Genomic DNA, 27,132 nt, shown 5'->3' with positions numbered 1-27,132 from the left:
ATATATAAAACATTTTAATAACTTTATTCATTTGTGTCAATAAGATTGAACCACTGAGGCGCTGTTACACGCATCCCTGGTGGTCTAGTGGTTAGGATTCGGCGCTCTCACCGCCGCGGCCCGGGTTCGATTCCCGGTCAGGGAATGAACGTTTTGTTGCTTAATAATTAAAACAAACCCAATCAACAGCCTTCTAATTGAGCGTAAACATAAGATAATGACTCACATACGAATCAGAATTTGCTCTGTTGTTGATAAAATAAAAACTGTTTACATAGTCATATCGTGTGACTGACGCATATGTTTGCTTTTTAGACAGAAAGGACAGTTTCGGGGAAACAGATTATTAAAACCCAGCCTTATATAAAAACATTTATAAGGAACAAGACAAGGCAACTGAATTATTCTTAGTATTGTTCAAGTCTTTGGTATTTTCACCGTTTTCTGATTCAAATTTGGTCCGAAAAGAATTGGCTGTAGCAGAATTTAATTTGAATAATTTTAATAACCGATTCTAACTATTAACTAATTAATATGGTAACTGATGTGATTTATACAATAAAAACGCTATTATAAAGTGTTAGCTAGAAAATATAGCATACTGGAAATACCTGGGCAGACTGAAAGAATCTGAAAATCAGAAGTGCTTGAACCTTAATAAAATTTATATTAAATACATTTTAAGGCAAGAATATAACAAGAATGTTAAAACAAAATGTGTTAAAAATTAAGATATGCAGCATCTCTGTAGAAGCACATGGCCTCTCCAAAATCCCAAGTGCTGTAATGTACATGATGTACTGCCACCTAGTGGCAGATTTACATCAGTAAGATTATGAAAGGAAGTGGGTAAAATAAAACAACAAACAAAAACCATTTGAACGAATGCTTTATTGATATACAAACAATCGACAAATTAAATGTATTACACCACTGTTGTTTTAAAAGAAAATGACCAGAGCCTGAACAGCTAGGCTGAGATCCCTAATTTAAAGCTATATGGTGCCTGTTCCCTAAACCACCTCCCCAAATGACTTGTGCATATACTACTCAAAATAATAAGAAGTCCTTTCCCTCTGAATGTTCACTATCTTTACTCATCTTTCCAACGTTTGCACTATGAGGAACTAATATTCTAATTCCATGGCATAACACACGGATTCCAGTAGCAAGTCATGTGATATTGGCATCTTTCTCATCAGCATCAGTCAAATGCATGTAATCCCATGCATCGCATCCATTGAAGCATGTAATCATCATTGTGTAATATACTGAAACAAGGCCACCCTCTGACACCCATACAAGTGACTCAGGAAAAAGCGGATTTAAAAAAAAAAAGAAAAGAAAAAAAAAAGAGAGACTACACTTGCTAATAGTGAAATATATTCCAATATCTTTCAGGAAAAAAGTGACTGTGCTACCATACAGACTACACTAGTGTTTACGTCTGTCTGGAAAAAAAAAATCAACAAATGCCACAAACAAAAGGAATTCATCTTACTTAGCAGGACTTACTCGCCATTTGATATTTTGGGTTAGTGCACATGAGAGCATTTGCATTTTTATTTCTTACAATTGAACAAAGTGATCTTTGTGATGTGATAATTTGGTGATAGTTTGAAACATTCTGACAGTAAAAGGTCTATGGCATCTACTAACTGGCACTCACAGCATGGCACAAAGCAAAGGCAAGTGATTTCCGACGTAAACAGCATAAATAAAACATTACCATCAATAAAAAAAATAAAAAAAAAACAAGAGCAAGAAAGAGCAAAAGAGGATATAAAGCAAAAACAAAAACATCTTCATGTCACATTTTTACCAGCAAAAGTCCAATAAAGCAATACAGAATGAGAGTGTAAGGCCGACTGAGAAGGTCAGACATTCACCAGGTGTACAGCAAAGCATTGCTTCACATTGTACTGAGAGTAAAAAAGAACTCAACTGAACGCTCAGCAGCATAGAAACCTGCAGCAAGTTTCTGTTCTTTTCTTTATTGGCCTAAAATCCTCCCCCCTTCAGATTTAAATATTTCCTCTTTGTGTGTTTTGTACCCCTCTGCCGTCTGATGAACGCTGCCTGGCAGTACTGTTTAAATATAGTTATTTGTATTCCTTTATAGTCATATATAGATAAAAGTTATGTAAAAACATTATGCAAAGCAGTGTAAAATAGTTTCTAATACAAAATGATTCAACATTTTTCTTCTTTTGTACAACCTGTGATGATTTCATGTCACAGAACCTGTACTATGTGTGTTTTTTTAGTGAGATGAGCAAGCACATGCTAGCAGTAGGTGGAGGAGTATCAAAGGAGACAGAGGAAGGAGGGATGAAAGAATTCAGAGAGAACGGGAGAGAGAAAGGGAGGATCGGGAGAACTGAAGTGTGGGTGTTGTCAGGATTCACAAAGTAATGAGATGAGTGTTTAAATCAGGAGTGTGGGCTCTCAGAATGGAGCGTTGTCCTGCACGGGGTTTGACTCGTTCGGAGAGTGAGCACTTTCACCATTGGCCTTCCCTCCAACCACCTTATACTGAGACACACAAACAGAAAAAGATCTAGAAACAGGCAGGACTGATCCCAAATAGTCAGGTCAATGAGTGTCCAAGTTTAAAATGGATCCATCAAGTTTTTAGACATGTAGTCTTCGTATTCATGTGGCTAGCAAAAATGTATATTTCATCATCTGTAATCATCAACAATAACAGCGTATTTTCTTTACATCTTAATTACAATTTTTAAAAAGGTTTTTTGGGGGTTGTATCTAGAGCTGGACGATTCTGGATATACAACTAAACAAAATAACATGTAATTTACTAGAGGTTCTGACAAAATGTTAATTGCTGGAAAAAAAAAGTTTATTTAATTATTATTAAAAAAAAATGGTTTTGAATGAATTCAATGAGTCATTAATAAATACTTGTTTCATTACTGGATGAATCCGTGTTTTTGAACAAATCTTTTGAATGAATGATTCAATAACAAATACATTTTTTAACAGTCACTTGTCGCCACCTAGTGGCGTAAGATGTAATTGATACAAGCGTTATTTGAAGGGCCGTGTTAGTTTCAAAATCAGTGATTTAGAGGGCCAAATTCACGTGATTTCAGGAGTTTGGCATTTTGACACGCGATCTGAATCACTGATTCAAAACAAAAGATTCGAAGCAGTGTTTTGAAATCGGCCATCACTAGATAGCGCTGAAAAGTCATTATTTTGTTTTCTTGGTGCACAAAAAGTTTTCTTGTTGCTTTATAATATTAAGATTGAACCACTGTACTCACATGAACTGTTTTGAGAACCTTTCTGGATCTTGAGAAGTTCAATGACATTGCTGTCTATAGAGGCCTCACTGAGCCATCGGATTTCATCAAAAATATCTTAATTTGTGTTCCGAAGATGAACGAAGGTCTTACTGGTGTAGAACGACATGAGGGTGAGTAATTAATGACAGAATTTTCATTTTTGGGTGAACTAACCCTGTAATAAAATAAGGTGTTTAAATCGAGATCGCAATCTTTTTATGATTAATCGTTCAGCTCTAGTTGTAACCACAAGAAAAACTGGCCCTGAGGGATATCAAGGGTCACTATAGTTCAAAATCTTGGGGTCAGTAAGATTTTTTTATTTTATTTTTTAAAGAAATTAATACTTTTATTCAGCAAGGACACATTAAATTGATCAAAAGTGACAGTAAAGACATTTAAAATTTTACAAAGGATTTCATTTAAAAAAAAAAAAATGCTATATATTTTAGTATCCTGAAATATTGTTTATCATGTTTTCTACAAAAATATTAAGCAGCACAACTGTTTTTAACAGTGATAGTAATTAGAAATATTTTTTTGAGCACCAAATCAGCATATTAGAATGATTTCTGAAGGATCATGTGACACTGAAGACTGGAGCAAAGGCGGCTGATGCAGATTTTAAAATGATGAAATGGAAAACATTTAATTTATTTGAATATAAATCATAATAATATTTCACAGTTTTGCTGTTTTTACAGTACTTTTGATCTTCCTGGGTGAGACTTCTTTTGAACACATTAAAATAACTTACTGAACCTAAACATTTCAATGGTAATTTATATGATATCATTTGTTTGTTTGTTTGTTTTTCGCATGTTGGATGTACTACATGACTTTGATTTGATGGATGAACTGATTCTTTTCTTTTTTAAATATCTTTCAATTGCATTTTTTAATAAATTAACAGATCTGCCAAAAATGAGCATTATGTCAATGACCCAGTTTCAAAAGTGAAGCCTTACCTTGATGTTTCCGACTTTGTCCTCAAACGATTTGAAGGTTGGAGAGTTCCTGTTTAACAAACACACAATTAATCCCAGAGTTCATAGTGAAAGAAGCATAACAATTAATTATACACAAGCATGTGTTCAGAAAACTAACTGGCAGATAAAAGATTAAAAACCATAAGCATGCAAAAATGACAATATTCAATCTAGCAGTTTACACATTTTAGTATTTTTTTGCTTTAAATAAAACATATGTAGTCATTTGTGTGAACAATATATCTAATATTTTAATGTCCAATGAATCAGAAACACTTTTGAGTTGAGGGGCAGTGTTTTACCCTAGTACTTTACCTCATAGTTGGCATACTTATTGAATGGCGAATGGAGTAGTTGCTACTTCGAAAGCATTAAAGGAAGAAAAAGTTGTGTGTGTTAGCAAGCAAGCAAGCAGGAAAGCATGTGAGGCAGAGAGATCAACTGGGTTACACAGTCTCAGACATGTCTGCGACATTAGCAAAGTTTTGATCACATTTCATTTCATTCATGCATGCATAAAGCAGGGTTTTGGAGCTAAAATAACATTAAAATCATATTAATTTTAAATGATAATAAAAGCATTTTTTCTGTATTAAATGGGCTTGGTATTAAAAACAGAGCTCTATGATATGCATTAATTATTTCATGACATTAATCAGTCTTACCTAAAGGAGTTAGAGAAAGGAAGAGCTCTGTAGACCAAGCAAAGGCAGCGTTTAAAAAGAAAGGGGAATACAAACCAATCAGTTTGGGAGCATGACCAGAGCAAGCAGGAAGAACAAATTATGAGAATTATTGTTCGTACTGATATAAAGGACTACAGGGTGGTTATAGTCAAGTGAATCCACTGATTTATCAGACTACCAAAAAAACAAACAAATCATTTTATGGGGATGAAAATGAATAGATGTTAATTACACATTGACTAAAGTGGCAAATAAATTTGAGTGATGTAATTATTTGTCTGATGAATGAAGGGTGAGGTTCAGAAGGACAGAGCAGCGCTGCTTTCATTGATGAAACATGGCTGAAGCTTTTGATCTGTTGAATGAAGCTAATCGTCTGATGATTTTTGATTCTCAGGCCCTCTGCATGTCAGAAAACTGAGGACTTACTAAAAACAGGATGTTTTAATATACAGGCCTTCATAAAGCTCCATGTCTTCTGCATTCTGTTTGTGTTAGGGGTGGTGAAGGAAGTTCAATAAATGTGTGCAAATAATGAACTGAAACAATGTAGTAAAGTGAATCAGGAGCCAGGAGAACAGGTTACAGAGAGCTTCTGTTTAAAGTAAAAGAGTTAATGCAGTTGCAGTGGCTCTTCTGACAGTGGCTACACTGCATTAACACTCACTATGGATAATCATGGATTTATAGTGATGGTGAATGACAGCAGGATATGACACAAATGCAAAAGAGAGGATCAATAACCAAAGAAAGCTGGGACAGAGGGAACACAGGCATGAACGCTTTGTTCACACTCTATACAAATCCAGTTCAGTTTTCAATACAGACTTTGGGAATGACTGTTCACACTCTGATTTAATCAGGTTTCAAAGCAAAAATGTATGTTTTTCGGCTTGGATTTCCTCCCCCCCATTCAAAATCAATTAATCTGAGATGGATTTGTACTGCCGGTCAAAACAAACCAGAATAAAATAAGAGGAATGTGATGGAGATCCAATATAAGTGCATGAAATGCCAAACATGCAAATGCAGTTTAAGAAAAATGAATTGCAGAGTTAGACAAAATAATTAACAAGGACATTAAGAGGGAACTATGGCTAAATCTTATATTATTATTATTATCTTATATTTCATAAAAAAGTTAAAAGCACAATATGTAATTTTAGCCGCCAGAAGTCACTTATTCCAAACAAAGGTGTAGCTTGATGACGCCATGAATGAGCGTGGATTCATGGGAGTTGTTGTCTTCACCTCTACTTCCAATGAAAAGGAATCCAATGGACTTGGGCAGGAATCATGTTAATGGATGAGCTAATTTATAATAAAAAATAAGATAATATAATAATCTTATTTATAATAAGTTTTATTTATTAACATTACTGTGGTATGAAGCAGGGTGGGCCAAGAGCCTTGGGAGCGGAACAAGGTTGCTGATGAGAGATACCTGCGCGACACACCGGTCTCGAGTCCAGCGGAGCTTATGCTTATGCTGCAGTCGGATGCTTCCATTCTTTTTGTTGCATATGTGGGGTTTTACATGGTTAAAACAATCATACTAAATACATCTGAGTGTGTTGCAAGTTGTTATAATGTTACTTTGCTTGTTGCACTTTGCAGTGATTGATATTGGGATACAGTGCTTCCCACACATAGACTTTACTTGGGCGGGCCGCCCACGTATAATAACAGCCGCCCAAGTATATTCGGAGACACATTTTTGCTTTTATTATTTTTATCCTCTTATACTTTTATATCCGCGCAAGATAATGAAACCATTCGTGATCGATTAACTAGTCGTTTCGAACCTGCTCGTTATGTGTGCGTCAGAACCGTTTACTCCCGCTAACATTCAAACAAGCGCTGCATTTTGCAAAGTCACAAGGGGGCGCTGTTGCACGTTCTAAAAGCTCGCGCAACAGCGCTTCAGTCTGCTTCAAAGTGATTCTCAATCAATGAAAAGTGCAGATTTAAGCCAAGCGATTGCTAATGAACTCAAGTTAATGAATTATTACAATGTCTACTTTATGGCCTTTATATAAAATGTTTTAGACGATTGTAAGAATCTGAAGGATCAGCCTGGAATAGTACAGACATTTCAAAATAAGAGTCCCTGTGTATTTCGGGCTTGTTTATAATTAAAAGTCACACAGTAGTTTTTTCTTTTTCTTTTGGGCATTATTGGTATTTTAATTACACAATAAATTGTATTTAATTTGGTTTCCATTTAATTCATAGTAAATTATTGTAGTCTCTCCCACAGGAAGAAAAGACTAAGAACATTATTTGACACATATATTATTCATTTTATAAATTTTACTAGTAAAATCTGTGTCCCATTCACTGAGAGAGACACTATATGACAACAAGGAGAACATAGAAAAATGTGAACCATTTAAATGCTGTAATTTTGCATAATTTACAATGCATAATAATGCATAATATTAGTATGTAATTAAATGTAATATGTTATGTAATTAAAATTAATTTCAATAAATAAAAATACTGTTTATAAAAAAAATCACACATTATTTGTTTGTCACATGTAGTAGACCATTTTTGTTCCGTGGGTAATAGAAGGATTTTTTGCCCGGCTACCAGCGCAAGTATACTTCAAACCTGTGGGAAGCACTGGGATATCATATTAATAAAAGTTGGATGACATTTTAATAAAAACAGGATGGCTCTCTCTGATTATGCAATGTTAGCCACTTGACAAAATAGTGTTGTCTCTGAGGCAGGGTAAAAACATGGTACTCGTGGTAAATCAAGAAAACAAGCGATTCAAACAATAAGACTAACCGTGTTGAGCTAAATAACAATTATTAGTTTTCTGTTGATAAATGTGTCCAAACTGTTTTTTTTTTTTGTTTTTTTTTCGGTGATTCCATGGTTTCTACTAAAGTAAAAATGGAAATCGAGGGTAACGCGGATATGATGTCACTGACAGGCGACAAAATGACACAAAGTTTGTTCTAGTGGTTTCTGGATATTTTAGATCTAAAAATCTTACATATTGTGCCTTTAAAAGAAAGGATTCAAATCCAAGTGATTGCAGTGTCACACTGTTATTAGTTACTGGAATAAAAGTACAAGAGGAAGACAGGAAGAATATGTGTGGACATTTTGACCTGTGCATTACCTCATGTCACCCAGTTTCCTACTGATGGCCGTGCCAACGGTGGAGAGGGCGGCTGAGGTCTTCTGTCCAGCCTGAGACAGCGTTTCCTGAGTCTTTTTATACCTGGAGGAAGAACGCAGAAAGAAATGGACGTGGGAAGAGAAAGAAATAAAAAAAGCATTTGAAACTCATCAATGTCCATGAACTTTTCCACTTGTGAGTTAGTCAACACAACCACGGTCTCCAGGTGACAAAATCAAGTCAGAGACCCTTAAATTCATTATATGTATTTAAAAAATGTTAGTTGTCTCACTGATAGATTTCTATTTCAAACAAATGCTGTTCTTTCTATTCATCAAAGAATCCTGAAAAAGAGAGTATCACCACAAAACATCTACAAATTAAGCACATTTGCAGTTGCAATTCCCACTACTAAAAAAGCAATATAAGACTGTAATATCTTATAATAACCCATCAGCAAAATATCCACAAAGCATAGCAAGCCACCCTCAATCAATCCATTAACCCTTCAGGACCATAATAAAACCAGAAAACAACCTTTAAAACACACAAAATGAACATAAAGATTGAAGTAACTCACACTTCAGAGCTGGCAATGTCATCCAGAGTGGCAGAAGCTGAAACATATCTACAAACGAACAGGGTAATACATTCAAATCTAAACTCTCACAACCATAACATGCTATAAAACACACACGCATACAACATTTTCATTTTTAAATTACGATTACATGGTTATGCTGCCTCACAAGCAGAATGCAAGCGCTGCTAAACTGCACAGTCAGCAAAGCAATACCAGTTAAATTCACATCATTCTTACACTCACAAACTCCAGGCATTTAACTTAAACTCATGTGATCAAGTAAGATGTGTGAGTATTCAGCTTTCCAAGCACAAAAAGTCAAATCTTGAAATACAAAATCACATTATAAACAACCTTAGTTATTGGGAAACAAGAAGCATTTTAGCATGCAGGATATTGCAAAGTAGATCTTGATGTAATATTCATGACTACAGCAAGTATGGTTTCAGGAAGCATCAATTGGTTTGTATTGCTGCAGACGTGGCATTCGTTCATCTAAACATGACAAGACTTTCCTTACACAAACATATGCTCAGACGTCTCAGTCTGGATGTGTGATTCAAACTGTGTAAAGAGAGAAGTGGGAGATCTCTCACACACTCGTGATAACGTAGCCTGTCTGACAGGTTCAGCTATGGACCTGCAACTACATCAGGACTGCTGCTATGATTCATGGGACCCAGGGAAAAACATAGAGGCCCTTAGTGACCTTAGGCTCATCACAAGGCCTGATTTAACATAATCAACTGATGACAGCCCTGTTTATGTAGCTAAACCTGTTAGTATTACTGTAATTACAACTTGTTAAAACCATTGTAAAAACTCTGTGCCCCGTTGCAAAAAGCACCTTAAAGGATTAGTTCACTTCTGAATGAAAATCTCCTGATAATTTACTCACCCCCATGTCATCCAAGATGTTCATGTCTTTCTTTCTTCAGCTGAAAAGAAATGAATGTTTTTGAGGAAAACATTCCAGGATTATTCTCCATATAGTGGACTTCACTTTGGTTCGGGTTGAAGATCCAAATTGTAGTTGCAATGCAGCTTCAAAGCGCTCTACACGATCCCAGACAAGGATTAAGGGTCTTATCTAGTGAAACGATTGGTCATTTTCTTAAAAAATATACTTTTTAAACCATAAATTTTATCTTGCACTGCACTGAAATTCCGTAATCACATTGGAAAGGTCACACATGACGAAGTCGGAAGTACCGATCCAGTGTCTACAAAGTGAACACCCTTTACAAAAAAAAAAAAAAGTTAAAAACGACTTAAGAAAAAAATACATGAATATCTTGGATTCCAAGGGGTTGAGTAAATTATCAGAAAATCTTAATTCTGAAGTGAACTAATCCTTTAAGTGTAATTTTCCTTTAAAGGGTTAGTTCACCCAAAAATTAAAATTCTGTCATTTATTACTCGCGCTCATGTCTTCTACACCCATAAGACCTTTGTTCATCTTTAAAACATAAATTAAGATATTTTTGATGAAATCCGATGGCTCAGTGAGGCCTCCATTGCCAGCAAGATCATTAAAGGGTTAGTTCACCCAAAAAATATTACTTACCCTCATGTCGTTTCACACCCGTAAGACCTTCGTTAATCTTTGGAACACAAATTAAGATATGTTAGTTGAAATTCGATGGCTCCGTGAGGCCTCCAAAGGGAGCAATGACACTTCCTCTCTCAAGATCAATAAAGGTACTAAAAACATATTTAAATCAGTTCATGTGAGTACAGTGGTTCAATATTAATATTATAAAGCGATGAGAATATTTTTGGAGCACCAAAAACTCATTTAGTGATGGCCGATTTCAAAACACTGCTTCAGGAAGCTTCAGAGCACAAATGAATCAGCGTATCGAATCATGATTCAGATCGCGGGCCAAAGTGCCAACGGCTGAAATCACGTGACTTTGGTGCTCCGAACTGCAGATTCGACACACTGATTCACAATGCTCCCATGCTTTCTGAAGCAGTGTTTTGAAATCGTCCATCACTAAATAAGTCGTTATTTTGTTTTTTTTGCCGCACCAAAAATATTCTCGTCGCTTTATAATATTAATATTGAACCACTGTACTCACATGAACTGATTTAAATATGTTTTTAGTACCTTTATGGATCTTGACAGAGGAAGTGACATTGCTCCCTATTGAGGCCTCACGGAGCCATCGGATTTCAACTAAAATATCTTAAATTGTGTTCCTAAGATTAACAAAGGGGTGAACTAACCCTTTAACACTTTCAAATGCCCAGAAAGCTACTAAAAACATATAAAACAGTTCATGTGACTACAGTGGTTCAACCTTAAATGTTATGAAGTGACGAGAATACTTTTTGTGCGGCAAAAAAACAAAATAACGACTTTTCAACAATATGTGACTTTGGCAGTTTGATACGCCATCCGAACCAATGATTCAAAACAAAATATTCGTAAAGCTTCGAAGCAGTGTTTTGAAATCACCCATCACTAGATATTGTTGAAAAGTCGTTATATTTTTGTTTTGGCGCACAAAAAGTATTCTCGTCACTTTATAATATTAAGGTTGAACCACTATAGTCACATGAACTGTTTTAAATATGTTTAAATATGTTGCACATTGGTGGTGGTTGAGGAGATTCCCCCTTCCATATGTAAAGCGCTTTTTGGAGTACCCAGAAAAGCACTATATACATGTAAGGAATTATTATTATCTGAAAGTGTTAATTGTCTTGCTGTCAATGGAGGCCACACTGAGCCATAGGATTTTATCAAAAAATATCTTAATTTGAGTTCCAAAGATGAACGAAGGACTTACTGGTGTAGAACGACATGAGGATGAGTAATTAATGACAGAATTTACATTTTTGGGTGAACTAACCCTTTAAGATCAACCAAAGGTTTTCCTTTAAACTTAAGGGTGTTGTCGCAGAAAATAAACTATTAAGTGTTACTTAAGACATTCTTTAGGTGAAATGTCATAAACCCTTAGGTCTATTTTTCACTTAAGTAATCCCTTAAAAAAAAAAAAAAAGTGTTGCATAAAGACCCTTCACTGTCATTTATGCAAGTATAACAAGGTTTAGAAAACTTCACCCAATATACTCCAAGTGAAATAAAATAAACTGGTGTTACGCAATTTCGAACAAAATCAGGCCAAAACAAAGCTTGTTTGTTGTTTGTATTAGGAATTCGAACTTGAAAAAGCTAACTTTCTGGAAAAGTTCACTCTGACTCTGTGGCGATTACATAATAGGTAGGTTTGGCTCTGAGGCTGCGCCTTCTTCAGAAGTCAGCGAGTAAAAACATGAATACATTGGAGGGCTGTTTTACAGTAGAAATTGAAGTTGTAATTCTTCATAGAATTTTGTTATGGCAAATCCTGGGTGTCCGTTGTAAATCACTTAAAGGGATAGTTCACCCAAAAATGAAAATTTGATGTTTATATGCTTACCCCCCAGGGCATCCAAGATGTAGATGACTTTTTTTCTTCAGTCGAACGCAAATTATGATTTTTAACTGCAACCGCTGCCCTCTGTCAGTCAAATAATAGCAGTGGATGGGAACTTCAACTATAACAGTAAATAAAACTTGCTTAGACAAATCAAAATTAAAACCTGCGGCTCGTGACGACACATTAATGTCCTAAGAGACGAAACGATCGGTTTGTGCGAGAAACCGAACAGTATTCATATAATTTTTTACCTCTAATACACCACTATCCAACTTCGTTCAGCTTCCGGCTAGTGAGGTCTGATCGCGCTCTGACAACGGAAGTGATGTCTCGCGCTCATTGAAGTATATGGGCGAGACATCACTTCCGTCAACAGAACGCGTTTTTTGACCTCACTAACAGGAAGCTGAATGAAGTTGGACATAGTGGTGTATTAGAGGTAAAAATTATATAAATAATGTTCGGTTTCTCGCACAAACCGATAGTTTCGTCTCTTAGGACATTAATGTGTCGTCACTAGCCGCAGGTTTTAATTTTGATTTGTCTAAGCAAGTTTTATTTACTGTTATAGTTGAAGTTCCCAATCACTGCTATTATTTGACTGACAGACGGCAGCGGTTGCAGTTAAAAATCATAATTTGCGTTCGACTGAAGAAAAAAAGTCACCTACATCTTGGATGCACTGGGGGTAAGCAGATAAACATCAAATTTTCATTTTTGGGTGAACTATCCCTTTAACGGATCTAAGAAAAATGTTTAAGGGATTATATGTAACAAATTATTCAAATGATTCCCTAAGGCAAGGGTAAATCACCATTCAAGTGTCACACTTAAGAGAAAAACTTTATGCAACCAGGCACTGAATTTTGGTAAATCAAGCAAAATGGCAGCAGGTTCAACAGTTAGTAGTAGCAGCTCAAAATTTGTTTGTTACGCCACTTTATTATTGGCAGTGTAGGCTGGTAGACCGGTAGACCATTCAAAGGTGTGGGGTAATTAAGATTTTATTATTTTTTGAAGAAATTAACTCTTTTATTTATCAAAGACACATTCAATTGATTTAAAAAAATATTTACTAATATAATATTTCACAATATTGCTGCTTTTACTGTTTTTTTAATCAAATAAATGCAGCCTTGGTGAGCATAAGAGACTTCTTTTAAAGACATTTTAAGAAATCTTCTTAACCCCAAACATCTGAACAGTATTGTGTATAGAGGTGAAATAATGAAGCAATTAAGTATTTGCACAGACACACACACAAAAAAAAGTTGATATAGAAAATAATTTCAATATGTGAGAAGGTGAACAGCTGATTCAAATTTCAGTGGCTAATAATTCAGGGTACATAAAAGCAGCATAACATTTAAAGAAGGAAACAGCTGTATGATCTGGATAGTTTCAGAGATGGAGTACTATTTGCATGGGTGGACAAAATGACTGACTATCTGACTGTGAAGGGGATAAAAACAGAGGAGTCAAAAATATGTGAAGCATGATTCAGTGTTTCAGACACCCACTTAAACTAAACAGAGAAAAAAAACCTTTGGCTCTCGCTGTGTGTCAATTAAGTTGCTATTTTCTTTCACAAACAGCCTTTTTCTTTCAATACTGTGAAAGGATTCAGTTAGTCTCTGAATGGAGAATTAACAGGGCTGAAAACATATTGTAGAGCAGGTTAGAGTCGATGCTACAGAAAACCAGATCATAGCATTTTAAAAACCATATATCTCACTTTGAGAGACAGGTTTTTGTTATTTGTGTCAGACTGTATCTGTTATGAAAGGTTCATTTATCACATAAAGGGGCAGAGCATTTGAACATCTGAATCTATATTTTGATGGCCTGCATCCACTGATTTGTGATCAGCAGGGCAGAAAAAACCCGAGGCATCATTTATGTTTCCTCCCGAAACCCGTTGTTTGATGGTAAGATGTCAAGGGTTGAGCTAAATTCAGGTGTTCAAATGCTTCATCCCCATTGACGTGTAGAGAGTAGGTGAGAGGAATTCATGCTTTCACTGCAAATACACTCTGGATACGTGCTGATGTGGTCAAACACTCACACATCACACCCTGTAACCTTCTCATTCCACTGGCCCAGTTTCTCTGATATCTTCACATAGCTAAAAGACACAGACATGGTTATGTGCTGCCTGGAGCAGATCACATAGTAAACATCACTAAAGCAAAGATGTTACTGATAATCCGAAAAATTACTATGACATTCTCTGACTGACTGCAGACCAATAACTTCACAGTGCTGACAGACTGATTTATTGGCCAGGCAAATTTTTTTGCTGATATTTAGCCATTTGGAGTTGCCCAATTAAGTGTCCAATTAAATTTTGCATACATCTTACTTACTGTACGGATCCTTTTCACAGACTGTGTTGATGTGTTTCTATAGCTATTAACATTGTAAATCTAACAAAGTGTTTTAAATTGTATTTTTATTAAATGTAATGTACATTTGTAACATTATACTTTGCTTTATATTACTTTAGCATTTAATGTTATATTACCTCAGCATAATTTCATTGCCATAATCAGTCACTCTACATTTTTTCTTCTTTTGGAAAGTCATGAAAAGGCCATCTTGGATTTTTAATTGACTGTATTTGCTGTGTAGACTCCCATTCACCTCAAGCTTGCACGCAGATTTTATCTTTGATTTGGGCAAACAATTTTTATTTCCATTTCTTTTACAAGACGTAATATAAGTCTCTGGTGTCCCCAGAATGTGTCTGAAGATTCAGCTCAAAATACCCCATCATTTATTATAGCTTGTCAAATTTGCCCCTATTTGGGTGTGAGCAAAAACACACCATTTTTGTGTGTGTGTACCTTTAAATGCAAATGAGCTGCTGCTCCCTGCACCCTTTCCAGAAGAGGGCGGAGCTTTAACAGCTCACGCTTCGGTTGCTCAACAACAACAAAGCTGAAGAATCTCACACAGCCAAAATGACGATTGTCAGTAACGGTGTTCAGCCTTACATTGTTCAAAACGAAGTCAGACACTGATGGAGAGACTCAGGAAGAAGTTACAACTTTTAGATTGAAACAGTTAGTGCATAAATTTAGGTAGTTGCTGTGATTCAACTCATCAACTAGCATGTGCCATCATGGTAATCTTTTGTGCAAATCCAGCATTGAATTGACCCTCGTTTGTGAAGCAATCCGGCGTAAAATGACGGCATGGTAACAACACTCTACTACAACAACTCTTCCTCTTTTCTAAAGCAGCCCAACACTGCCGAGTTTATGTCAATTTTGGGGTTTGTGATGTCACCAACCCAGAAAGAAGCTTGTTGTAAAAGAAAATATCTTCCTTTTGCATTGAACTTTGAGCATCGTAACTTTGCAGACGTTGTTTATGCTCGACAACATTGCACACTAACTAAAGTTAAAAAAGTGAAATCATAATCAAGGACCCCTTTAAAAGGCATGATGCTATCACATTAAATGTGGAAACCAAGGCTGGATCCTGTGATTATCATTCTAAACTACACATAAGTAACATCCTAAACTTTTGATCCACCTACAGGATCAAAAACAGCAAACATCAAGCATCTGTTGTTTCTGTCTAAAACCTCGAGAGTCACACTCAAACCAATGGCCATGAGCCCCAGTTTGGAACACAATAAATGATGGCGATTCATGTCTGAGTGACTACAATCCTCCCACAGAGCCTTTTGAAACTGAACTGCCATTTTTCAACTGATAAAACAATTACACTGAAGGACTTCCAGCTGATGGCATAGATGCCCGCCCATAAAATACACAGAAAACAACAGTCATCTCTGCTGCCTGACAGGCACTCAAGAGCTTTATCTAATGCTTCCATGTGGTAATGTACAATCCTGCAGAAAACGCAACTAGACAAAACTAGACTCTACTTTTAGGCTGATTTCCAGCAGCATAAAGCGAGATGAATGTGTGTGAGCTGGAGGAGAGCGAATTGAGGGTGGATTAGTTCAAAAAGGTTCAGTTCTGCCATAAATTCCTCCGCTGGACAGGACCTGCCATCATACAGAGTCGTTACCCAATTGCCACTTCAACAAACTTTTTTGTTCTAAATTTTGTCCAAAATTATGTCAAATCACTGTCAATCCTTCAGGGTCTGTGAAGGGGGTTTAGGGTTCGACTTTGCATATGACATCCCAGAGAGCTGTATCCATCACCTCCTGAGTTTAATTAAGCGGGACATGTAGAAGGAAGGCATCCTTACGCGTTTGAGGTCTGGACGTCCTGCCAGCTTTTAGTGATGTTCTGTTTGAACTCGGTCAGGGGGCTGAGTCCCAGTTTACGCTTCAGCTCCGCCGCGTGGCGCTCTTTAGCCGACAGCACCTGCCGCAAGGTGTGGATCTCCTCCTCAACCTGATATGAGGATGTCACCGATTATTAGAGGTTAATAACTTAACAACAGGAATATATTTTTTCAACTTATAATTAAACACTCTTAACATTAAATCAACAGACCTAATCTGAAGACCTATAGAAGAAGATAAGCACATCTTCTCATGGGGGTTTACCTTGCTGAGCTCCAGTCTCAGTTCCTCTGCCTCCTCCTCCGTCAGACCTGGGGGGAGAGTCTCTGGACTCACAGCTGCTGCCCCCCTCTCTTCAGGAGCATCTGAGAGAGTGTCAGAGCCCAGGCCTTTATGTGGAGAGTTCAGATTGATGTCTGAAAGAAAGAGAGAGCGTGTGTGTTGAGTGACATAAGTTAAAGGTGAAGAGCATATTATCTGTGACACTATACAGAAATGTAAAAATTAAATTAATAATAATAACAAATAAATAAGCAAATTATATATGTGTGTATAATATATTTGTGTGTATAATATATATATATATATATATATATATATATATATTATTCCCTGTTGACAAATATACAGAAAAAACACTTTTAGCAGATAGCCTACATTTAAATGTTAAAGTCTTTCATTTCTGAGAAAATAAACCCAAAATATTGAAATATTTATCTGCACTGCAAAGATTTTTGACCAAAATGAGAATATCCCTAATAATATCTGCAACAGACTAGCAAGATGTGACATAACTAAAGTTTATTGGCTATTTTTAAAGGCATGACTCCTTCAATTTGTTCCACCCAAACTTCCCTTTTCAACAGTATATATGTCACCACAGAAAGAAAACCCCTTCATTTTATTATGTTACTTTATTTATGCGAATAATCACTCTTCACGTGACAGTTTTACCAAAATCACATTCGGAGGTAAAAGCATAAACGGCAGAAAGGGTACTTGTTATGGATTCTTAAAAAAAAAAACTATGCAGTATGTTGTTTATATATTTATTGTTTATATATTTTCAGCCATTTGATACATACACGTGTACATGGTTCAAAGGTTTCATCAAACCGTGCCCAATTTAGGTCAGGCTGTGACAGTGAAGTCACGTGGGGTGTAAGTTATATTAATGAGACGTGTAGTCAGCCCCTCACTGACCCTAAACTGCCCATTTAAATAGCATCACATAATGTGACACAACAGACAAAGGTGCTGTATTAACTGATGGGTAAATGTTAAAATCCCAAATCTAAGTAGAAAACCATCACGCCATAAAAAGCAAAAGCCAAACGCCGCGCAAAAGGCACCATAACGTGCCTACATCATCTCTGTTTGATTTTAATGTAAACCATATTACTGTAACACAAACACCTCCACTCAGCCTCGACGTGTTTTTGTCGTGCATTAGTAACCTGATCGCCTGCCCTGCCCTGATCTCCCCTTCACCTCCACATATTAACAACTCTGGCATCCAGAGATAAGGCTAAATTACGCTACATTACGCGATAAACGTACATTCTATCATTGCAACGTATCTTGTTCGATTGCTTTGTTTTTGTTTACCTTGATTGGCGGAATCCATGTCGTCAGTTCGGATCTTCAAAATGTTGCTTTGACAGTTACGTAATTCAGGAGACTGTGCAAAAAACTACGTGTCTTCCCTCTTCTATCAAAACATCCAAAAGCGCTTGACAAGCCAACACAAGATCCCGAGCGATCAGCCAGCTCAGCTTGAAGCGCTGCCCAAGTGCCTTTCTTTCCGGCGCCCTGAGATGACGTTTACTAGCGTCTTTTTCTCTGCGATCAACAAAATAGCTGAGAAAAGCACTATTGGCCCACACCCATTACTTCAGAGAAGCATTTCTAACGAACAAACAGAATACCAGAAACTGCACGTCTTTGATTTTTTCATCAAATCCTACGTCTAACGTTAGTTCTACAGAGCATGAGAGTGAACACAAGGTTCTTTTGGACCGAGTCTTTTCAGAGAATCAATCTATTCTGTTTACAAAACCGTTCTGAATGATTCGTGAACGAATCGAACTGATTCGGTTAAAGCGAATTTCGAATCAACTTCTCATCGACTCACCATGAAATCAAACTTAACAGTTCTTATTTTTATGAAATATTGCAGTGTTTATTATAAATGTTTCATCCTCTGTTTTTTTTTTTTGTTTGTTTGTTTTGTTTTTTTAAATGCCCTTAATTATAATTTTTAATAAAATAACTTCCCCTCCCTTTTGCAGCGACATCAGGGACAACCTGTCACTCACATGAGGTCACAGCAATAGCAAACCACAACATCCAATCAATTTCCCATGGACAAAATCAAGTCCTGGAGAAGCCTTTCACTCTGATATCACAATAAGGAAGATTATAAAACGGTTAGTTTCTGTCCTTGATTCTGATTTGTCAATAACTGTGTTTTATTCACGATAAAACACGACTATGACCACTTCACCCAACGGTTCTGTGTATCACTACACAACACCCTTAGCAACCACTCTTATCAATGTAAACTGTTTGTTCTCAGTTGATATTGTTCATTGAAACTTGCTGCATTTTGTAAAAAAATATTGTGAGAAAAAGATAGAGTGAGCGAGTTTATTATTATTGCATTCAGATTTAGCATTTTCCTTCAAGTCAGTCCTATGTTTGTAATAAAAAAAAATCTGTTTAAATATCTGATGTATTATCTTGTCCTTTTAACAGTTAAGGGGTTTTCCCGTGACTGACAGCGCTAGTCAAAGGATTTGTCAGTTGCGTCTTCCGTTTTCACATCAATTCAGTCTTTTCAATGTAAACTAGGGATGGGTGTATCGATATGAAGTATCAATATATCGATACTGACGTTGAGTATCGAAAGTATCGATACTCAAATAAAAATATCGATACTAAGGTTTTTTGTTTTGTTTTTTGTTTTTTTACCAGTGATTTTGTTTATTTAGCAATAAATTGGACAAATAACTTGTGTTAGCGAATAACGAAGTATTTTCCTGCTCATCTGAACACATGCAAATGTTGCAAGTCAGAACCAATCAATCACAGAGAGCGTTCACTCATTGCCGACACTATTTAAACAGAGCTGCGTTTAGTACTTTTACAGTCTATGGTTTAGTATCGTAAGAAACCATTGATGCTTTTGGGAAACGCAGCCTAGAACAATGCTTAACAGAAGATAGAAAAAACATAATATGTTTGAGTTATTTCACAATAAACAAAATGAAATAGTAGCATACATAGCTAGTTAGTGCAATTACATTGAATGTTAAAAGTTCATACTGATGTCAAAGACTAGGCTAATAAATAACACTATTTGTATTTTATGGGTGCAACAGCCTGTCACTGGCAGTCCCTTATGAAAATGAACCATTACTACAGTGACCAAAGTTCAGCTAGGCCTATAGTATTTGTACATTTCCATTGTTACCACTACAAGTAAACCTTTTAACCATGTGTAAACAAAACTATAACCGAATAAGGCATTTTGAATGTTAAAATAAATTTCAAATATAATGTTGAGTGGATATCAATACCCATTTTATTCTTAGTAATTCAACAATTTAAGAAATTTTAAAATCAATAAATTCAGATTAGAGGTATCGTATCGGTATCGATATTGGCGATATAGTTTCAGTATCGTATCGAAAATAAAAAGTGTTATAGCCCATCCCTAATCTAAAAGTCTTCGCTACGGACTGACACTCTTAAAGACAGTCTTTGCCGCCATCTAATGGTGTAATAATGTAACTTCTGTTGCTGTTCACAGTCAGGGACTATTTTTTCCAGCAGAAGGAAGGCTTTTAGTGAAAGTTCACTTCATGAAAGTTGCATTGATGCATATTTTTGGCTTTAATATTTGTATTGTGTGGTAACCATTTTATGAAAGCAATAAGAAGGAGTTGCAGGCACTCCGCTTCACGTTGTGCCTAACAACGCCCTTCAGCCGTGACTTATTCACGATACAGCACTAGCCTCGAGTACCTTTTTACTTAAAATACTATTGCAACAACTTCCGTTTCATGCCAACTCATGATATGCTGAAGACATAATAAATATTTTGGCCACATAAGAATTCAAAGAAAAGTCTTTTATTGAATATAACACTACTGTAAAAAATAAATCATCCATTCATCTCCAAATCACTGGTGGGAGATGGGTGTTTAAAACTGAAGATAAAATATTGTCTTGGAGCAAACTAATGGCGAGAATTGGAAAATTGTCTTTGACTTTTATAGCAAGAGAGTTTATCAAACAAAAAACAAAAATAAGTAGACATGATGTTTTAATCATTTGTACATTTTGCACAAACACAGGGAAGGTTTTGTCAAGAACCAAATAGAGGAGATGGTCCACATGACCCTATTGTGTCATCATTGTTGCTTTGAGCAGAAGTGTCACTTCTTATTGGTAATTCATTGAAGGAGAAGGAGAATCAGAGATGAATCGGCTCACTGGTGACCATTGGAGGGCTCAGTCCTTGTAGTGCAGAGCTCACAGGTTTGCCAGTTTGCAGAAAATTTGGTAAAGTGACTTTATTTTCATGCATGAGCATAGATACATTTTACCAATTCAGTCTTTTCTTAAACCTTACTCAATTTAAACAAAAAATAATTTTATATTCAAAAGAACGTGAGCTTTATTCGACTGTGTCTCTTCACCTCTGCTATATACAAATAAGGTACTGAATGTTTCCCCATATTCGCTGTAGGATTACCAGGAAGGCCAGGAAATAAAGGACTAGAGTGACAACCTGAGGAAAGATGGAAAAGTAGCAATCACTGATATATATTTCAATAGCAGTTTAAATGGGAATGAGATCAAAAACCACAGATGATGGTGTTAATTAAATCTTTAAGTTATTGAAATGTCCAGAAAACGAACTTGAAAACTTTGACTGAGATAGACTGACAAGTATATGTTCCTGGACCAACATTTCAGATTTGAGGGACAAGTTTACAGTTTATGTCAAGTTTAGACTTACAACCTGGTTTAAGTGATTCTACATCAGTGTTATTACCTATCATTTCCCTCTGATTTTAGCGAAAAGTTATGGGAGGGGAGGTAGAAATATAGGGTTATAGGGTGTATGTTTTCAGACAGGAATGTTGTTCCAGGATCAACAAAATGTTGATCCAGGAACATGTTTTGGCAAAATCACGGTGACCAGATGGGCATATTGGGAGATGAATGTACCTGTGAAGTGCTTAAGCTATTCTTCTCACAAACATCCACTTTTCTGTCATCTCCACAGGCATCTACTTGTTCCCAAGTGTCCTCCGTTGTCTCCGGTGTGGGATTCGTCATCTCAGAAGCCTCTGATTTCAGATCCTGATCTGGTTCAGGGTCAGATTCTGGGGTCAGCATTGGTTCAGGTTCAGCTTCAGGTTCAGGTTCTGACTCCAGTTCTTCAGATGTTTCCTCCACTTCTTCTTCAACTGTAAAGTTGCCAGCATTAATCAGAAGAGTTTTAAAAATAAAGGATATTAGTTCATCTATTGGGTCTCTGATGCTCACTCTCCATGAAATCCAGCTGGTACAGAACTGTCTCTTCTGCATCGAAATCCACTTTGTAGTGATCCATGTTCTCATAATCAGGATCCAGCGTCTCCAGAGTGAAACAATTAGATGCTTTACCAACCCTTCAGAGAAAAGGACAGATACTGTTGATTGTTAGATGAATGATCTGAACAATCTAACTGATGCTAAGTTTGCTAAAAAGACAAGACTTACTTCTCGATAAGATCTTTTGAGGTCTTTTAGGGAGAGATAAAAAAAAAAATACATCAAACATTGCATGCTTGACATTCAATATGCAGGATTACTAAGAAACCCCAACCAAAAGATATAACACCTGGACAAAAGAAGCCATCTCTGGCTCCTCTATGGCATTCTGGGCTGCCTGGATCAACTTTGAGTTTGTGTCCACATGCTCATTGTAGGTTTGCAGTAAATACTGGGTCCAGCCAGTCTTTTGTTCCTGCTCAGAAGTGATTTGTTGGATCATGATCTTACGACGTTCCTCCAGAATGGCAGACATGCGATCAAACTTCTCACACAGAATCTGTATCTGAATCTTGCTGTTTTCCTGTCAAATGGGCATTGAAAGCATTAATGGATAATCTGTTTGTTGTTAACACTGGGTTTCATTGCATGACATTATAAAAGTTATTTCTTCAGAAAGATCCACACAAACCTCTATGTTCCTGCAGAGCGCCTCTAGTTCATTAACAAATGTCTGAACACGGTCATTTGTGGAAACCAAAGAAGCAACTCTGTCACTGAGTTCAGCCTACAAGAAGTGAAATTAATGAATTGTTCTGAATGGTGTGAAGATGATGACACATTTTCTAGACCGTACCTTCTGCTGCTGGTAAACATCAGGCAGGGGAACTACTTGGCAGTTCTTGTGTGCCCCAAACACCTTACAGAGAGAGCAGGTGGCCACCTGACACGTGAGGCAATAAATATTAAGCTTCTCATCTTCATGCTCTGCACAATTAAACTCTGCAGGAGGCTTCGGTGGTGGAGGCCTAGGGCTAGAGACACATTGATTTAATTTCAAGATCAGGTCAGTGTTGAGTACACCATATACCAACAACCAAAGCCGTCACTAGACCAGCAATGAAAGGGCTCTATATTTTTAAACCAACTTGGGTTGTTTTTAACCCAGCATTTTTTAGTGTACTGTATCATTTTTGATACACACATTTCTATCGCCAGTTTTAATCAAAATGATTAAAATTTTGCTGAATAGCCTGTCTAGACACAATCTACTGCATGCCTTCTGTCATCTGATTGATAGTTTATATTTTTTAAGCATATATATATATATACAGTACAGTCCAAAAGTTTGGAACCACTAAGATTTTTAATGTTTTTAAACATTAAACATTACTGCTCACCAAGGCTACATTTATTTAATTAAAAATACAGTAAAAACAGTAATATTGTGAAATATTATTACAATTTAATCATTTGAATTTTAAGTTTTCTATTTGAATATATTTTACAAAGTAATTTATTCCTGTGATCAAAGCTGAATTTTCAGCATCATTACTCCAGTCTTCAGTGTCACATGATCCTTCAGAAATCATTCTAATATGCTGATCTGCTGCTCAAGAAACATTTAATTTGTACAATTGTACAAAATATTTGTGTACAATATTTTTTTTCAGGATTATTTGATGAATAGAAAGTTCAAAAGAACATTTTTTTTTCTGAAATCTAATCTTTTGTAACATTATAAATGTCTTTACTGACACTTTTGATTGATTTAATGCATCCTTGCTGAATAAAAGTATTCATTTCTTTAATTTCTTTTCAAAAAAATTCTTACTGACCCCAAACTTTTGAACGGTAGTGTATAATGCTACAGAAGCTTTGTATTTTAGATAAATGCTGTTCTTTTGAACTTTTTTATTCATCAAGGAATCCTGAAAAAAAAGTACACAACTGTTTTCAACATTGAAAATAATCATAAATGTTTATTGAACAATAAATCAGCATATTAGAATGATTTCTGAAGGATCATGTAACACTGAAGACTGGAGTAACGATGCTGAAAATTCAACTTTGCATCACAGGAATAAATTACTTTGTGAAATATATTCAAATAGAAAACAGTTATTTTAAATTGTAATAATATTTCACAATATTACTGTTTTTACTGTATTTTTAAGTAAATAAATGTAGCCTTGGTGAGCAGACGAAACTTCTTTTAAAAACATTAAAAATCTTAGTGGTTCCAAACTTTTGGACTGTATATGTATGAGCCATAAAAGCCTGATGTATCAAACATAATACATAAAACAAAAAACACAAACTTAATTTTTTTTTTTGCCATTTTTATATAAAGGCCCCCAAAAAAATTAAAAAAAAAAAAAAAAAAACCATTATTGATCATCTTTGTTGACAAAAGTTATTCAGTCATCATACTCCAGACCTGACCTTTCAGACTCCTGTTTGTAAACATCAATAATGTTCTCCACAAGTAAATTGCGCTGCAGTCCATAAACTCCATGACGGTCCAAGACAACCTCACGTCGACAGGTAGGGCAGCGGAATCGGCCTCCGATTCCAACCTGGAAGAGAGATGGCTGCACATCTTACTCAGCATGCTGTTCTTCAGCTGCCAGCAGTAATTGTACATCAATATCCATCTGAAACCACTTTTCCTAATTCACTGCAGAACTCTTTTTAAGGAATGTATAAACAGCTTGCATGGTTTACTGGACTGAATAACATCATCACCACTTTGTTAGTCTAATTGGACTCTCATGTACGTCACTAGAGCTGCACTGTGTGTACTTGAGGGTAGGGTAGGATGATCTTACTCTGAATCCTGTGGTTGTGTGTATCTGGGTTTTGTTCTGTGTGTCCTTTCAGAATTGTTGTGTGGAAATGTGTTAACCTGTATGTACCTCTGTAAACAAGTAACTGTGTAATACAGTCCACTTAACGGCCATTAACCTACAATTATCTTAATCAACACAGACTGGAGCATGACATAGAGATTGCAAACAGAAGAGTTTGAGACTGATCCCACCAGGCATCCTAAAATAGTCATACTTTTTAATATCTCTCAGCAGCTGTGGCTTATGTGCTGAGTGTGAATCAGAGCACCATCACGGGCTTGATGAAATCCTAATTATTTAGTGAATTATTTGCTGTTTATTTACCAATGATGCACAGATGGATATTCCTTTGGAATCAGGATGATAAAAAATTCATGCAACTACTTCATTCTTGGCTTGAGTTTTAAAGTGACACAGCATTCACTCAGGTCAAACGTCAAATGTATGCTGGAGTTGTGGATTGCAAATCATACTTGAATTTAAGGAAGTGGAACTAAAATTAATTGAAATGGAAAGAAATTCATATCATATGACCCCAATAAGTGTAATTTAGGTTGTTGAACTATGAATGTCTTTTAAAGTTTTATTTATTTGCAATTAAGAAAATGTCTCTTTCTATCACTAAATTTTAACACATGAATTAAAAGTAGGCCAATTCTAAAATTCTGAATGTTGTCCAACTCCTAGAGAAGAGATTAAGTGTTTTTAGCGTCCCTTCCCAACTAACACAACTTACACATGGCATTTAACCTTTGCCTATGAGGAAGGGAACACTGGTGAGGTATCAAACTTCAGTTAGGTGCAGAGGAGGAGAAGGATTGTGCAGACATATTAATTACTAAGGACTCTCTTTCAAATAAATGTATCCATTGTGCATTGCATGAGTGCTAAACCCCTGTCAGCTCAAATGCATCAAATGTAGGCCATCACCTATTTTTATACCTCAGATTTCAGGCTGGGGATTGAGTTTAGACATTTAAAATCCCCACCTGTTGAGTTTCCACATATTAGCATGACAGGTCGATAGAAAACTGTCTATTTACCAGTCATGGTAGTTACTCTGTGTGGAAGTGTATGTACAAGCACCTTTACATGTTGTTGACCATCCACCATAGCAAATAGTACTTAGTTAATGAAGGAAACTGTCCCATCATGTCATGTACAGGTGATGTCTGTGTACACTCTTAAAAGTGAAGGTTTCAAAAGGGGGGTTCCCAGCAATGCCTTGTAGAAGAACCATTTTTAGTTCCCCAATAAACATTCCAGTGAACATTTTTCTTAATATCAATAATCTAAAAAAACGTTTCCATGGATGTGAAGATTCCATGGAACCATAAATGGCAATAAAAAACCTTTATATTTTAAGAGTGTAGTGTGAAAAATATTTCCACTACAAAGAACCTTTTATGTAATGGAAAGGTTCGGGGGCACATGCTATTTTAAGAATTTATCATCTTAAAGGCTTGAAAATGTACTTGTAAGCATGTTTTTGATGGTTAATACAAAATGTTTCTATATCCACACATAAACCATCATGGTACACACCTGGTACAGTTCATTGGCACACTTGCGGCAGAGGTTGTGCAGACAGGGCAGAATCACGACTGGTTTCGTAAACACGTCCAGGCAGATGGGACAGATGAGTTGTTTCTCCAGCGTCCCCATCGAGGATTCTTTGTGGTCAGAGCGTATATCCAGTGGAAGAGACATTGCCGTGTGCCCCTGCTGACCCCACTCTCACTGGAAACTTAGAAGAGCGAAACCACAGCTGAGAAGATGAGACGCCACCGTCTCCATGTCTCTGTGCTGTTCTTATGAGGATTTCCAGTCTCTCGAGGCAGCGGGCAGTCGCTCTGCCCCAGTGTTAGAACAGGACGATGGGGCCTTGGTTGGATTGCAGCTGAAAATGTATGCATGCACGAGAGGGGGAAGGTGTCCGGTTTCTTGCTGGCTCACTGTGACACCCCTACCCTTGATCAGTTGTGCCCATATCAGGCAGCCAGTGGAATGCTGGGAAACAGAGATGAAGCCCTGTCTCCTGTTACTCCAATCATTCATGTCCACAGTCTTAAAACCAGCCAACAAAGTCAATAATACCAGAATAGCCATAGCATTAGAGGAAAGAATGTTTATCAAGCATACACAAAAACAACCATGCGTGTACGGGTGTATTTAAGTTTAGTTGGGGTCACTAAGGTTTTTTAATTTTTTTTTAAGAAATAATAGAATAACCATATCTGCGAGCAGCAATTATCAGGGTTCAAGTGTTTTAAAGCCTTTAAGCATATACGTAAAAAGATTTTTTACCATCTCGATCATA

At 36.3% G+C, this 27,132-nt stretch overlaps 2 protein-coding genes and 1 non-coding gene across 4 annotated transcripts; 1 reads left to right on the top strand and 2 right to left on the bottom strand.

Moving 5' to 3' along the window:
* The first annotated feature begins 73 nt into the window (after positions 1 to 73).
* trnae-cuc (transfer RNA glutamic acid (anticodon CUC)) lies at positions 74 to 145 on the top strand. Its single transcript has one exon. It is a non-coding gene; the product is annotated as a tRNA-Glu (tRNA).
* A 745-nt stretch (positions 146 to 890) lies between these two features.
* On the bottom strand, positions 891 to 18,447 carry tpd52l2b (tpd52 like 2b). Of its 2 annotated transcripts, XM_067372155.1 has the most exons (7): positions 18,019 to 18,446; positions 16,675 to 16,826; positions 16,371 to 16,519; positions 8,703 to 8,750; positions 8,123 to 8,224; positions 4,277 to 4,325; positions 891 to 2,535 (listed from the first exon to the last, which is right to left on the bottom strand). In XM_067372155.1, exons 1-7 carry the CDS (start codon positions 18,035 to 18,037, stop codon positions 2,449 to 2,451), a joined length of 606 nt encoding a protein of 201 aa, XP_067228256.1. In that variant the 5' UTR covers positions 18,038 to 18,446; the 3' UTR covers positions 891 to 2,448. The 2 variants fall into 2 exon arrangements, with proteins under 2 accessions (XP_067228256.1, XP_067228257.1); XM_067372156.1 differs by lacking the exon at positions 8,703 to 8,750 and having other exon boundaries at positions 18,019 to 18,447.
* Positions 18,448 to 20,609: 2,162 nt separating this feature from the next.
* On the bottom strand, positions 20,610 to 27,071 carry trim101 (tripartite motif containing 101). Its single transcript, XM_067372154.1, has 9 exons — positions 26,358 to 27,071; positions 24,406 to 24,554; positions 22,817 to 22,994; positions 22,652 to 22,747; positions 22,310 to 22,543; positions 22,189 to 22,211; positions 21,973 to 22,097; positions 21,652 to 21,893; positions 20,610 to 21,208 (listed from the first exon to the last, which is right to left on the bottom strand). The coding sequence occupies exons 1-9, from the start codon at positions 26,520 to 26,522 to the stop codon at positions 21,122 to 21,124; spliced, it is 1,299 nt and encodes a 432-aa protein (XP_067228255.1). The 5' UTR covers positions 26,523 to 27,071; the 3' UTR covers positions 20,610 to 21,121.
* Between the last annotated feature and the right edge of the window lie 61 nt (positions 27,072 to 27,132).

Source organism: Chanodichthys erythropterus, chromosome 20, assembly GCF_024489055.1.
Source record: "Chanodichthys erythropterus isolate Z2021 chromosome 20, ASM2448905v1, whole genome shotgun sequence".
Classification (NCBI taxonomy): Eukaryota; Metazoa; Chordata; class Actinopteri; order Cypriniformes; family Xenocyprididae; genus Chanodichthys; species Chanodichthys erythropterus.
This window is presented reverse-complemented; position numbering and strand designations above follow the sequence as displayed.

What these genes read in the sequence shown, in the direction of transcription:
- tpd52l2b (XM_067372155.1), bottom strand. An exon ending in GACATTGCCAGCTCTGAAGT is followed by an intron (nt 8,225 to 8,702) that starts GTGAGTTACTTC and finishes TTCTTCCTCCAG; the next exon opens with GTATAAAAAGACTCAGGAAA. An exon ending in ACAAAGTCGGAAACATCAAG is followed by an intron (nt 2,536 to 4,276) that starts GTAAGGCTTCAC and finishes TGTGTGTCTCAG; the next exon opens with TATAAGGTGGTTGGAGGGAA.
- trim101 (XM_067372154.1), bottom strand. Translation starts at nt 26,522, where the DNA reads ATGTCTCTTCCACTGGATATACGCTCTGACCACAAAGAATCCTCGATG. An exon ending in CCAGCTGGATTTCATGGAGA is followed by an intron (nt 21,894 to 21,972) that starts GTGAGCATCAGA and finishes GCAACTTTACAG; the next exon opens with TTGAAGAAGAAGTGGAGGAA. An exon ending in ATAGCTTAAGCACTTCACAG is followed by an intron (nt 21,209 to 21,651) that starts GTACATTCATCT and finishes ATCTTTCCTCAG; the next exon opens with GTTGTCACTCTAGTCCTTTA.